The sequence below is a fragment of the Ceratotherium simum genome, chromosome 12, assembly GCF_057802395.1.
Source record: "Ceratotherium simum simum isolate JZ-2026a chromosome 12, ASM5780239v1, whole genome shotgun sequence".
Lineage (NCBI taxonomy): Eukaryota > Metazoa > Chordata > Mammalia > Perissodactyla > Rhinocerotidae > Ceratotherium > Ceratotherium simum.
This window is the reverse complement of record NC_141911.1, coordinates 58176342-58191124: the sequence shown is the minus strand read 5'-3', so window position 1 is coordinate 58191124 and position 14783 is coordinate 58176342. Positions and strand designations below refer to the sequence as shown.

Genomic DNA, 14783 nt, shown 5'->3' with positions numbered 1-14783 from the left:
TTATCAAGAGTGATTTACATTAGATTGTAGGAATAATTTTCTGGCAGTTATGATATAGTGTAACTTGTTAAAAAGAGAGTTATAGAATTTTTTTTTAAAGAGCATAAAATAGTATTTGTTGAAAGGTGAGAGAAGTTGAAAGATGAAATACTGACTGAAGGTAGGATAGTGAACTAGCTAGTTTTTGAATTCCTGTTCTAGTTCTAGGATTTTATGATGTCATGCTGGTGTTTATTCTTCTCTTACAGACTAACTTTTCCCATGACTTTCTGTGCTTTAAGACTCTTTTGTGCAATAGTAAGCTCTTTAAGTGGATTTCATTTTTGAATTGATATCTTAGCTATAGAAAGACTCATCATTTATTTGGCATTCAGGTGCTAAATTACAATGCAAAACTTGTTTGCCCTTAGTTTAAGAAATGTAGTGATCAGACAAAAAGAAAAAGAGTAGAAAAGTTATGGTAATTAAATATTGCTCATGAAACTGCAAATGTAATGGCTTGGTTGTCCTTTATCTTTTGTCACTAGTCCTTCAAAATACATTCATTGTATTCGTCTTTCAGACATTTAAATAAAATAATTCATTGTATTATCTCATTATCTTTTGTCACTAGTCCTTCAAAATACATTCATTATAATCATCTTTCAGATATTTAAATAAAATAATACCTAGTATTTATTAAATAGTTACCATGTGCCAGGCAAAGTGCAGTTAATTTAATGTGTGCTGTACTGTTTAATTCTCACAATAATCCTGAGAGCTTAGATTTCCTTATCCCCATATGACAGATGAGAAAGAAGCTTAGAGAGATGAAGTAAATTGCCCAAAGTCATACAGTAACTAGAAAATCAGAAAATGTATGAATTTTAAAACGAAGAATATAAAATTGCAAATACATTGTGATCTCAATGAAAACACACAGAGAGATGCATTTGAAAGGGTAAAAGGTACTACACCAAACTATTAACACTGGTTACTTTTAGGTGTTGGGAAAACAGGTAACTCTTATATTGTCCTTCATAATTTCTTATAGGCTGTACTTATTATATATCAGCTATCCTCATAATCATATGAGATGGGAATTGCTATTAATATTTTCACATTTAACACCTTGACACATATGCAACAATTTCTAGATCTCTGTTCTCACCATCTCACATATTTGAGAACTGTAAAGCTATTTTATATTTTTTTCAGTAGTTTTTGTATTAGTTTGTGTGAAGACAGATATTTTATGTCTTTAGACAAAGACTGTCTCGTTTAGGATACTTTTCTTATTCCTCTTTCTAGATTCCAAAGTTTTGAGAACATTATCTCACTCATCTTTGTGCCCTTACCATGCCTAAGACAAGTCCAGCACATAGAAGACCTTTCTTAAAGTTTATTGAATTTATTTCACTTGTAAATTCTAACCACTGTACAATGATTGGAAACTAATTTCTTAATTTCCACACATTTGTTTTTCTTTTTTAAATGTAAATTTCAGTTATGCAGTTGCCCAAGTTTGAATCCTAGCTGTTACCCTTGATTCCATTTTCTTTTTTACTACCTCGTCTCGAAATCTCATTATCAAAAGTCATTGATTTGCTTTATTTAATATAGTTTAATACAGTTTTGATTTATTTTGTTGTTGTTGTTCTCTATAGCCCTACTGCTACTGCTTTGGTGCAGATAATGACCATCTTTCATTTGAATTACTGTAGAAGCCCCTCCCTGCCCCTTCCCAAATTCTAATCCCCACTTTACCTTGTAACCACAGGTCTTCGAGAAATCTGATCATGTCATGTTCCTGATTAAATTGCTCTCATCTGCTCTCAGGATAAAGTCTAAACTTGTTGATGCCTTATGAGTCTTCAAGGTCTGATTGCTCCCTATGTTGCTAACCTCCTTTGTTTCTACTCCTCTCCTGGCTCTCTAAATTCTAGCCATACTGAATTACTTTTAGTTCTCCTAATTTATCATGCTTTTTTTTCCCTCTCTCTTCTCCATGGCATTTACTGTTACTTTCAGCTGGCTGATTCCTCTGTGTTCATCAGATCCCACCTCAAATATGACTTCTGAAAAGCTTTTTCTGACCGTCCGCTGAAACTTTGTGACTACTCTTTTAGCATATACCATGCTATATAGTAATTGCTGAATTATGGAAATACACCTTTTTAAGGAAATACTCTATCAGGTCAAAGCTCAGTATGCACAGGAACTGTTTTGTCCCCAGGAACCAGCATAGTATGAAATAGGCATTTAGTCAGTGTTTGTCAGATTGATTGATGTTTCTGCAGATGACCTTGCCTCATATTTTCCTGAGCTGCTAGAGACTTTCTGACATAACTCTCTCAACTTCCTGTTTTCCCACCAATCTTAAACTTTTTTTTTTTTTTAATCTTTATTCTTTTGCTCTCCTTTCCTGCCACTGCTTAGGAAGATAAGTACTTTAGCTAAAATATAAAGTGGAAAATATAAATGCAGTAGCAGTAGAGGGGTATTAACTATCTTTCAAGAAGTTTAGTGGTGAGAGAGAAGGAGCTATGATATAACATTAGGTAGAAACAATATCAAAGTAAGGTTGTTTTGAAGAATAGGGCGAAATAGAAATATTTGTAGGCCAAGGAAAGACTACAGTGAAGAATATATTTAAGGCAGGAATAGAGGAAAGACAACTGATGAAGCAAGAGCCCCAAATGTCAGGAGATAGATAAGGGACAAGGGTATGACAACTCTGCTGCACTTCTGCCTACAGAGGACTGGTTATACCAGTGACAGTCACCCTCTGTGGTAAACAGTCACTTTGATCCTCCTGATGATAGATGGATGTTTTTAGGGCTATAAGCTCATGTGCACTTATCTCAAGTTTAATTTTAATTTTATTAATTGATGAAATCAGAAGTCAGAAAAAAAAGAAAAAAGAAAGGCAAAATAAAACCCAAGGCTGCTGATGTTGCAGGGAAACTTACACATGTATGGTTCATGCCATTAAAATAGATAAAGTGGTTGGGATAGGAAACTGGCATTATGCATCAAAAGACCTAAAAATGTTTGTGCCTTTTAATCCAATAATCTTCTTAAAATAAATCCCATGAAGAGAATTTAGGAAAAAAAGAATTAAATCTGATCTCAGGATCATGCTTCATAATATAGCATTCTCCTTGTTCTGTGGACAAAAAACAAAACAAAATCTCCCCAAAAAACGATGCAAATTAATTTGGAAAAAGTAATTTTTTCTTGTTATTAACAAACAAAACCCCTCTCTTTTTTGGATTTGTCTTCTGGCTTTTCTTCTTCTTTCTTTTCCTCTTGCCTCTTAAATGTGGATGGTGCCCAAGGATCTGCCTTCACCCATATCTCTCTTCTCATGGTTGGCAATTTTAATAAATCTCTTAGTTTCTCTGAAATTTAAAATTCCAGTCCTATCCTCTTCCCAGAGCTCCATTTGTGATGCTTGCATTCCAACTGCTCACTTTTCATTTTTTGAATATCCTGTCCTATATTCCAACTCTCTATATCCCAAAAAATCTATCATTTATTTTCCCTCCAAAGATCATTTTTCTGTGGTCTATATTCCATCAAAATCCATCTTGAAATCTTTACTTTTAAATTCTCTGTCTTTCTTACTCTACTCTCAAAACCCTCACTTGTAGACCTGCAGTATCTTTCTGGTGTGTCTTCATCATCGGCATGTGGTGACCCTAGTTTTAAGCTTTTTTTTTTTTTTTTTTAAGGATGTTTGTGATAGGTCCTTAACTGGTCTCCCTACACTTTCTGTCCTTTCTAATGAATCTCGTCAGAGAAGTCTTCCTGAAGCACAGATCTGACCATATTTTCTAGATTAAAAACCTTCAAAGACGTCTTATTATGAACAAAGAGTTTCTTGAACTCCATTTAGTCTTTAGCGTCCTCCACTCTGTGTTTCAACTTATGTTTTTTTTAATTTCCCTCCCTCAAATCTTTTTTCTCTCATCTTCTTCATACTTCCTTATGAGCCTTTTAGTAATTTTTTGGCCTCTACCTGACCATTTCCCTATTTTCACATTTCCAGATCTCATCCATGCTTCAAGAGTTGGCTTTCAGATTTGCCTTCCAGCTGGAAGTAATCCTTTCTTCCTAGGAACTCCCAAAGGCTTTTTCTGTTTCTTTGTTATTGTGCTTAATATCCTTTCCATTATACTATAGTTATTTACGTGCATGTTATTGGTAGTTAAGTTCATTAAAGTCTGGATTTATGTCTCGTTCTTCTATTTCTTGTGTACATAATCTGGTATGTAGTTCTTAATGTGTGTTTATTAAGTAAGTAAGATGTAAAGAGCTATCTTGTTTTGGGGGTATTTCTTAGTTGAGAAAAAGTAACAAAATTTTGAGGATACTTTATTAATATACTAAAGACAGAAAAGATTATATGTTCCATAAGGACCTACAGAAATATATTTGGAAGTAATTTTGCTAAAAAAGAAATATATAGGTGAGACCTTGGATCACTGATTCAAACCATTTTCAGACAGATGAAATGTAATTTTTAAACCCATCTAGAATAGAAGGTAGACTTAACAGTATAGTCAATCATTTAAACAGTTATTTATACAAGACTTGCAAGCAGAAACATTTTGTTTTTCTTTAATATTTCTATAAATGCAGTTTGCATTTTATGTACTCTTAATGTACTTCTGATATTGTTGGAATTTTTTTACGATCTTCTTAATTCTTAAATGATTCTGTTCCCCTTCTTGCACTTCTTTGTTGATTTTTTTTTTATTCATTTGTTTTCCTTGGCAAAACTCATGTTTAGAAAATGTTTTGTTTTGCAGGTATCCTGGTCAGATATAGGAGGAGTGGAAAATATCAAACTGAAATTGAAACAGGCTGTGGAATGGCCCTTGAAACATCCAGAGTCTTTCACCCGAATGGGTATCCAGCCACCTAAAGGAGTTCTTCTGTATGGGCCACCTGGATGCTCTAAAACAATGATTGCAAAGGCTTTGGCCAATGAGAGTGGACTGAATTTCCTAGCTATAAAGGTAGGCTGTTAAATTTTTTAATTGCTACTGTCTTCTAGCCCCTTTACCACCCATACTCTGATTCCTACCCTTAGGAGAACAGGAAAAGGCATCTTAAGGAGCAGTTGATATTTATTTGAGGCTGGTGGCAGTATGATATAGGCAGATGAGAGATAAATTATTGGGTGTGATCAGCAAATCATGGTAGACAATAGAAGACTGCTTTATTTAGTTTCTTGATTCTCAGTATTTCTTACACCCTCTGTGTACTAGAAACCAATCTTCTTTGGTTTTTACATTTTTTAATTGTACTAATCACTTTTGCTTAAAGAAGACTTAATTATAAATATGATTGAGAATTTAATATTTACATACATAGAATTTTCAAAGAAACCAGATACTTTATATAGTAAAACTAAATACCTTAAACATACTTTTCCAGTCACGGAGTATATATACATTGTTTATATTCTAAAACAAACACACACACATGCACACACACACATATTTTATTTGTTCAATGCCCTGCCCTATTACTTGGGATAGATAATCTTACTTGATATGTAGTTTTACTTTACTTTAGGACCAGATATTCGTTTTATTATTAGTTTTTATGTAACGTGATTATATATCCAGTTATTAAACATACATATATAAAACCTTAAATCCATCTCTATGTACTTGATCACAAAAATATGTACTTCAATATCAATTTCATTTCACAACAGGCACATGATAATCTGTTTTGATATATCAGGGAATTTTTCTCATAGCAAAGTATGTTTTCTGTCTTTGAACATTGAAATCACTGGCAGTTTGAAAGCATAAAACTTATTTCGACGTACATTGTCAGTTTTTTGCTTTACTTAAAATTTTTGTGGAATGATATTTAGGTGTATTTAGGCTACTTGCTTTTTAAGAATCAGCATCTTCAAAATCACTAGTGTTTGCCCGTTATTGATTATCTTGTGGAAGATATTGGATAGTGAAGATATGGGGAGAGGACCATTTTCACTATGAACAGTTATGCTGAATCACAACCACAGTTTTAAAGGTTGCAGTTTTAAATGTTGGAGTAATGAGTGATTTTGAAATTTCCAGAGACTTCTTGATTTCTCTTTGATCCCTGTCCTCTTATCTTGTGGTAAGGAAGTGGCCATTTTTCTGGCATTACCTTCTCATCTTCCGGTTATCTCCATTTTTCTATGCCTGCCTTGTATATTCCACAATTATGTATTCATAATCTTTGAATTTTTCCTGTCTACTGGAAATCTGAAACTTATTTGATGAGGACTTAGCTTACAGTTATTTACACTTGAATCTCAAGGAAGAGCGCATATATTTTCTTACAAACTAGCATCTCACTCGTTTGTGATCTAAGATAACAGTTCCAGATGCTACCAGGACTGCTTTCTGGACTATCCTAGGATTACTTAGAAATATATTTATTACTGTTTTTGAATATGAAACCTTTCATGACTTTAGACAGTTTCACTTTTGTCTTTTTTCACTGTGAGAAAATGATGAAAAGGTTCTTTGGAAGGTTTATCTTGGGTGCTGTTCATGTAAGATAACCAACCACATGTTAACTTATTTGAGCTTTTTCATTAAGTTTTTAATTCTTTTAGGTCACACACACAAAAGATAAATGATGTTAAGAAACTTTCTTAATCGAGTTCATACTTGCTTAGAGATTATTACGTGTTCTACTTAATAATTTTTATTTAATGTGGATTTTTATTCAAGATAGAATTTAGTGTAGTTTGACAGGATTATTCAATTTTTGAATCTGAGTGGAGGATATATTTAATGGACAATGGGTGTTCATTTTACGATTCTTTCAACTTTTCTATATGTTTAAAAATTTTCAAAAGAAAAAGTTGGGAACATGAAAAAATAATTTGCTTTTCTCTACGTTTTCTTCTACGTTTCTTCTACGTTTTCTCTACGTCTCTCTCATTGGTCCTTTCATCTTGCTCTGACTAATGCTTGGCAGAAAAGTTAAAATAGCTATATGATACAGCTTATATATGAGGAAATGAAGTCAAAGAAGTTAGGAATTCATATTGTATTCTTTCTAGTTTTATCTTTCTATAAAGAAAAAGTTGCCTTTTGGTTCCAACATGACATTTTTTTTCTAAGGGATTTAAGTGTTATAATTAAATTTGAGCTTTTTGAAATGTCTTACACATTTTGAAAGTCATCAGAAAAAAGTAGATACACACTGGAATTTCTAGCCAGTTGGGAAACACAAGTATTTTAGATGTGTTGAAAGGAGAAACTCCCTAACACTTTTTGTGATGGTAATTACCTTTAATTCCCAAGATAAAGAATTTAAAGACTGAACATTTCTTTCTCGTTTATGAAAGAACCCTTAGTTTCTCTTGTGCATCTTTTCTAAACAGTGATTAAAAGATATCTACTCTACTCACAGTTAAGACTTCACTTTCGCTTGTGTGGGCTCTTAATATCCTTTGGCATTTGTATGTGTTTTTGTGCAGACTGTAGCACTTGACATATGCTTAAGTTTAGTTTGTCATCTGAGTCAATTACGTCAAAATATTTTCCAGTTGAAATTTCCTCTCTGCTTTTGTCTGGAGTGCTACAATAGATTAATTACCTTTGTATAGCTGGGCTGCTTTGCTTTATGAAGAACTGTTACTGATTCTGGAAGAAGGGTGGTTAGGCCTCTGACAGGGATTTTCAGCAAGTCTTTTATTAGCTGTATTGGTGAATACAAGAATGTAATGAACTTAGTATATCCTTGATTTTGGGGGGATATTTTCATCTGATACTTGTCTCAGAGAGGAATTGTACAAAATACATCCCATTTTCAGGAAAGTCTGTATTTTAATCAAAGCTGTGCACAATTTAAAGTAATTACTATTCTTCATTTGACTAGATCCCCTGCTATTCTGTTAAGTTCTGGAAAGTACCAAGTTCATCTTTAAGCTTTTGTTTTTCAATTATGTAGGCTAGTCTATAAATCATAGAGTTTCCATTTTGCATGGAAAACTGCACACATACCTTTTTTATATACCAAATACTTTAAGTTTGGTTTCTAGGATTACAAATAAGGATAATGATGCTTAAGAACATTAAGTGACTTCTCCACGGTCAAAGTGGTGGTGATGGAACTGAAATTTGATCTCAGGACTTTCTGACTCCAGAGTATTATACGATCTTCCATTTTCCTTTTTTTTTTTTTTTTTAAATAAATCTAGTGTCTCGTGCTTTTTTCATTAATTGCACCGGGTTACTGGAGAAAGTAATTCAGGCAGTTTCTATAGGGCAGGTTTAGAGAAGTAGAAAGATGTTTTTGGGACCCAGTTTAAAAAATAATTTTGGTTCTCTAGGACAGAGAAATCTGAGAAAAATAGCATGGCTTTGGAGTGAAACTTGGTTGAGTTAATAAGAAAGAGTAATCACTGCCAAAGAAACAGGAACCTAATGAATAAAATAGAAGTGCTTGGAAAAAGACTAAGTGGTTGAATAATGTGGAGCTTGAAATTTACCTATTACGATATAACTTGTGCCCTTGAGATTGAGTGTGTTACAGTGAAAAGAACACTAAGCTAGGACTCAGATAGCTTTGGTTTGTTTCCTAACCCTACCAGTTTGTAGCTCTGTAACCTTAAACAAGTTCTCTCAGTCTCAGTGTTTTCATCTGTATGGGCTTTTTGAGAGGACTATATTTAAAAGGTAAGTGAAAAAGTTTTGGAGGGCATAACTACCCAACGCCTTAAGTGTGGGCTACCTATAATTATGACTTCCTTCCAAAGAGTTGAATATGGAAAGAGGGGAAGGAAAGAGCTACTTTACAGTGGAGAAACCTGACAAACACTACCTCAGCCCAGATGATCAAGGTTAACATCTTCAGTGATTAGTCATGTGCATAGTATGTACCCTTGCATAATGTGATGAGAACAGCACTTTATTTCTGTGATCTTCCTCCCAAACACTCATAATCCATGTCTAACCATGAGGAAAACATCAGGCAAACTCAAATTGAAGGACAGTCTATAAAATACCTCACCAGTACTCCTGAAACTGTCAAGGTCTTCAAAAACAAGGAAAGTCTGAGAAACTGTCACAGCCAAGAGGAGCCCAAGGAGACATGACAGCTAAATAATAATGTTATGGTTTCCTAGATGGGATCTTGGAATAGGAAAAGGACATTAGGTAAAAACTAAGGAAATCTGAATAAACTGTGGACTATAATTAATAATAATGTATCAATATTGGTTCATTAATTGTGACAAGTGTACTATACTAATAATATATGATATTAATAATAGGGGAATATGGGAACTGTTTGTACTATATGGGAGCTCTTTATATTGTCTGCTCAGTTCTTCTGTAAATCTTAAACTTTTATCCCCCCAAAAAGTCTATTAATTAAATAAAAAGGTTTTAAGGTCAGTATCACAGATCTAGGCATATTATAGACATTCAATGAATGTAACTGAAGTTAAACAAGGCCGGCTCAGAGTTCTATCTTGCACTGTACAGGAGGAGTGGAATGAAGGGAAGGAGAAGAATCATGCAGCAGATTGTCAGTTCCTTGGGTGAGGGCTTTGGAGGAGACCTTCTTTCCTATTCATCATCCCCCATTCAAGGTGATAGTGGAAAGTTACTGAGAAAAGCCCTGAGGGGAAGTTGGCTGGGGAACCTGGGTTTGGGGCTGCCCTGAGCTTGCCTGTTTCACTGCAGTTCTCAGTTGAAATCTATAAAGGTATGTTGGTTCTGGCCCTAGACCCAGACCCCAACATTATAAAGAATACTTTCTTTTAGTGTTTTGGTTGTTTTTTCTTTCACCTAGGGTACAGCTTCTAATTTAGAGTCTTACCAGGAACTGTGTCCGGTTTCATGCCTTTTGTGGACCCTAATTCTTTATTCTCTTCTATAGGTTTATTGCCATTTGAGCTTATCAAGAGTATGAAACCTTTTGGGTTTCTATTTAATTTCTTTTAGGTTTTTTATTTTTTCTTCAAAAATTCCCTCGACTTCTCCAAATAGTGCTGTCTTATGTGACCTATACGCTTAAATTGGCAGTTATTAGCGTTGATATTAAATAAAGGCATATACTTAGTTTTATCACTGTTTGAATGGCTATTAGGGAATAACTAATAGTAATTTATTATTCTTAGGACAAACAGAATAGTTAATGTGCCATTGTCAGTATCACAAATCCAATCTATATAGACCTTAGATTAGATTTACTTAAATTTGACATTGTTTATACACTGTATATAAGCTGACATTTACAGTCAAGACATCATAAGTTAAAACTGTGCATATTAATTATTTTTTTGAGTTGGGCAGTTGGGCTTGTATCAGTTGATAAAGCTGCTATATAAAAAAGGTGTTTTGACATGAAAATATTCTATAGTATTTGGCTAAAAGCGAAAAATGACATTAATATGAAGTATAAGAACAAAGCCTTTAGCATTTGGAATCTAAGAAGACCTAGAGAGATTTAGAAAGAGGATGCTTTTAGACTTCTAAGAAGTTTACTTAGTAATAGAGAGAAAGAAGATTTTATTATTGGATTGGTTTAATTGTTTATTCATGGATTCCAGGTGAGATAAGTTATTTTTTCCTTCTTTTATATCTTTTCTGAATGAAATTTAATTAGAGTTGAAATAAGTATTACAACTTCATGTCTATAACACTTTAAAAAATAATTGTAAATGTTTTACAAATGCAGCAATACCTCTGAAGTATATATTAAGCATTATCTGTGTGTCTGGCACTGTATGTGGTAAACAAAGATGCATTAGATGGGCTCCTGGCTGTCTATAAACTCATAATTTAGTGAGAGAAATCTTTGACTAAACAAGTGATATAATGAAATGGGTAACATTTAGTATCTTGATGGTTAATTGTATGTGAGAAATGAGAAAGAAAGGGAGAAGTCAAAGGTGATTAAAATTTTTACTTTCAGTGACTGGCAGATGGAAATACCTTAGCTTGTAGCTCAGGAATCAGCAGTCTTCCACATGATTCTGCATAGTAGTCAGTAAAGGAGATTGAGAGTGACAAGAGTGGTCAGTGATAATATAAGGGGTTTTCATGGGCGTGTGTACATGCATACTGTACAGCTAGCTTAATTGTAGTCAGCATGGTGCCCACAGTGTAAGTTCTGAAGAAATGTGTCATTTTTTTTTTCCTGAATGAATGATTGTGGGGAAGGTTTGTATTATACTTGTTGAGAGGAACAGCTTGAATTCTGTTCCCTTCCCTGTGAGCCCCTCTCACTTTTTAGGGTTTTTACTTGCCTGAGGCATTTCTTGCCTAGTGCAGAATGCCTGTTTTCAACTCTTTGAAGTGCTTTCCCAAAATGGCCTTCTGTATGTGCTGATGTTGTATTTTTTATTAATTTTCAAGATCCTTTACTCACATTACATATGTGTAATTCTATCTCATGTGAGTTTGGGTTTTTATGAACATATTCCATAACATTTAACCATAGTTAACACTTAGGTTAACTTGCCTTCCCTAGACATTTTAGAACTTATAAAAACTTGATTTGAATTGTAATAGCCAAAAGCAACAAGCAGGTGTTGGACACATTTAAAAAGCCCTTGGGAAGACTGGAAAAAAACCCAGTAGTGATTAAAGGGGTAAAATTGCAAGAGCAGGAGGTGTAAATATTGTACTTGAATTTGTGACTGATATGGTGTAAAATAATGAAACACAGTAAAAGATAAGTCAGGTTTGGTTCTCACTAGATTAATAGAACAGCTGGACAAATATTTTTACGTGTGTTTATATTATTTTTGTTGTTTTGTAAACTTGAACACTGAAACATTGGCCATGGAAACATTAAAAATAGCACTACCCCAAAATAAGCCAATTTATGTCACTTAACTTATTTTTGGTAGTTTTTCTTGATCACCCTTATCAGGGAAGCACATGCTATCCAAGCAGGTGAAATGTGGCAGGACTAACATACAATAGTTATTTGGTAAGTAAAAATGGAAAAGAAATAACCTTATCTAGTCTCATCAACCTTATCTATTCTAGGGATTTATGTATTACTTTTTTAAAAAGTTAAAAAACTTAGGAGCTGGGCCAGCCCCAGTGGCCTAGTGGTTAAGTTCGGTGTGCTCCGCTTCAGTGGCCCAGGTTTGGTTCCCAGGCGCAGACTTACACCACTTGTCTGTCATGCTGTGGCGGCGGCTCCCATACACAAAGAGAAAGATTGGCGACAGATGTTACCACAGGGTAAATCTTCCTCAGCAAAAAAACAGAAACAAAAAAACTCAAGAGCAAATGTGGGACTCATACACCATACTATGTAGCTACTCCTTATAGTTAGATATAAATGATCTCTTGTTTGTAATGGGTATCAGTAAAATTCTTATTTTCAAATTAACCCATGCTGGTAGCTATTTTTTGAGAATTAAACTTTGCCCTTGCTGCTTGATTTGTTCCCACAAATATCTTTGAATTTGAATTGCTGGTAGCATGTAAAATCTTAAGGAGATATTTTCTTTTTTCTTTTCCTTTTTAAGGATTTTTAAGGAGAAAACAGAGGACATCATAATTTTCAGAAAGAGTAATGGTCTGGGATGGAAAATCCTGCATTCTTATCATTTCTGCCATTTAATTTTTCTAGGACTTGTGGCATTTCACTCAACTTCTTTGCACTTTGTTTAGACTAAATGACTCCTAAAGCCTTTCTACTGTTAATATTCTATGAGTATCTCACCTAATGCTTATAATCTAATCTCTTGCTTATCCTTTGTGCCTGTTGATGGCTAAACACTTGGGGCATTTCCTCTAGTTGTCAGGTATGAAGATTAAGAGACTTGAATCCCAGTTCTGCCATTTATTACTAAGCTGTGTGACTTTGTGCAAATGACTTAACCTTTTTTCACTTCATATTTTTTCTGTAAAGTTATATGTATCCACCTCAGAGGATTGTTGTGAGCAGTAAAGGGGATAATACATATCAAGCATTTAGCATGATTTCATAAAATTAGCTGATAGTAGTTGCTGCTTTCTTCTATTTTTAAGAATTGGATGAAAATTTGACCTCAAATGGAACAAAAAAGTATAGTAGCACAGCTTATGATCCCTTAAGTTTTCTCTTAGTGTTAGAATAAAATGTAGTATATAACTGTGAATTTAATCTTTTGCAACTCTGTACTAGAATACAGTGATTTTTTGGCGGTTTGAACTTGCAACTCAAAATAACCTTCCTTGGTGATGATATTGCCTTGACTTCTTATAGAGTTCTGGACCTAGTAACATATCAGTTCAGCTGCTGGGTTGCATTTTGCAGGCCAGTCATGTAGGTGAAATTCATCAGCATGTAATTCTGTACAAAGTCACATGTTCTCTAGGGTCCTACAGAAAGAAGTCTTTTCATTACTGCCCTGACTTGTTAGTAATAGTTGACTTGAATTGTTCCAATCCAGATTTTCTTCACCGTGCTAAATTCTTACATTAGATTTTCAAATGTTTGTTTTTTTTTCTTTTTCTTTTGGTTTATATTTGGAGAAAAGGCATTGTTTCTTGTCTGTAGGTTTCCTATAGCCCATCTCTATGTATAGTGGAATGACCTTTTGCTGTTGAGGCTATATGCCATGTTTTCATATTTTCAACAAAATATCAAGTCTGTTTGCCTATACATCAGATATTTAAAACATATTAATCTTTCTGTTATCAGTAGCAGGATATTGATATTGTTTTCTCATGAAATGATCATAATCTTGTACTTTCCAACATTGATGTTCAAGTCATCTTTTTTTTTAGAACCACAGTCTGTGGAGAACAGTAATCATTTCTCCAGATTCTCTAACTGCTTTCCTTCAGTTAAGCCAGATAATTAGAAAGCAGTATATATGCATTGAATATATTGTCTGCTTAAAGAAATGTCTTCACTGGATTACTATTTTATGTCTCGCCCTTGACTTTTATGGAGAGTTGCTATAGGAACAGAACAATAATACAGAATCGGCATGATAGTAATTACAGTAAAAACAACAATGACACCAGCAATTTCCTGTTGGATTATTATCAGGCCACACTTGCCTAATTAGTCACCTTAAACCAAATAAAATTCTGCATAAAAATTTCTTACCCCTTCCTCACTCTATCCCTTCCAACCCCTGCCCCAACAAAACCCCATTTTCCTAATTGTTTAAAGCTTGTTTTATTGAGTGGGCCCTGTAGTGCACTCTCTTAACTCTTTGTCCACAGTCCCCTTTGAATAAAAGTATAATTTATCATATGTAAATGAATAGCAACAGCTTTGTTTATTTGACTTTATATTATATATTATGAACAGACAGATTTTGTTTTGCAATATAGTGCAGGACTGTAAAAATGATCATACAAAATGATACCATGCAAAATAATCTTAATGATCAATGGGGAAAATTACAACTGTTCCATGACCTTTAAAAATTTGGCAAAACATTAAAAACTCTCTTACTCTTGGTTATAAATGTATAAGACAATGCATTTTGGGGCCGGCCCCGTGGCTTAGCGGTTAAGTGCGTGCGCTCCGCTGCCGGCGGCCCGGGTTCGGATCCCGGGTGCGCACCGAGGCACCACTCCTCCAGCCATGCTGAGGCCGCGTCCCACATACAGCAACTAGAAGGATGTGCAGCTATGACAGACAACTATGTACTGGGGCTTTGGGGGAAAAATAAATAAATAAAATCTTTAAAAAAAAAAAAAAAAAAAAAACTTAAAAAAAAAAAAATTTAAAAGACAATGCATTTTGGCTGTATAACAGCTTTCTTGCTGGTATCCTTGCTCCCAAGCTGTCTCCTTAGTCCA

The 14783-nt window shown here is 34.1% G+C and overlaps 1 protein-coding gene across 5 annotated transcripts in view; it reads left to right on the top strand.

The window, feature by feature from the left end:
• AFG2A (AAA ATPase AFG2A) overlaps positions 1-14783 on the top strand; it is a 347051-nt gene that overhangs the window by 64813 nt on the left and 267455 nt on the right. For all 5 annotated transcript variants that reach the window (XM_004426516.3, XM_087437655.1, XM_087437656.1 and 2 more), the window contains one exon: positions 4797-5006. In XM_004426516.3, coding sequence (XP_004426573.1) covers positions 4797-5006 — 210 coding nt within the window. The remainder of the gene's footprint in view (positions 1-4796; positions 5007-14783) is intronic.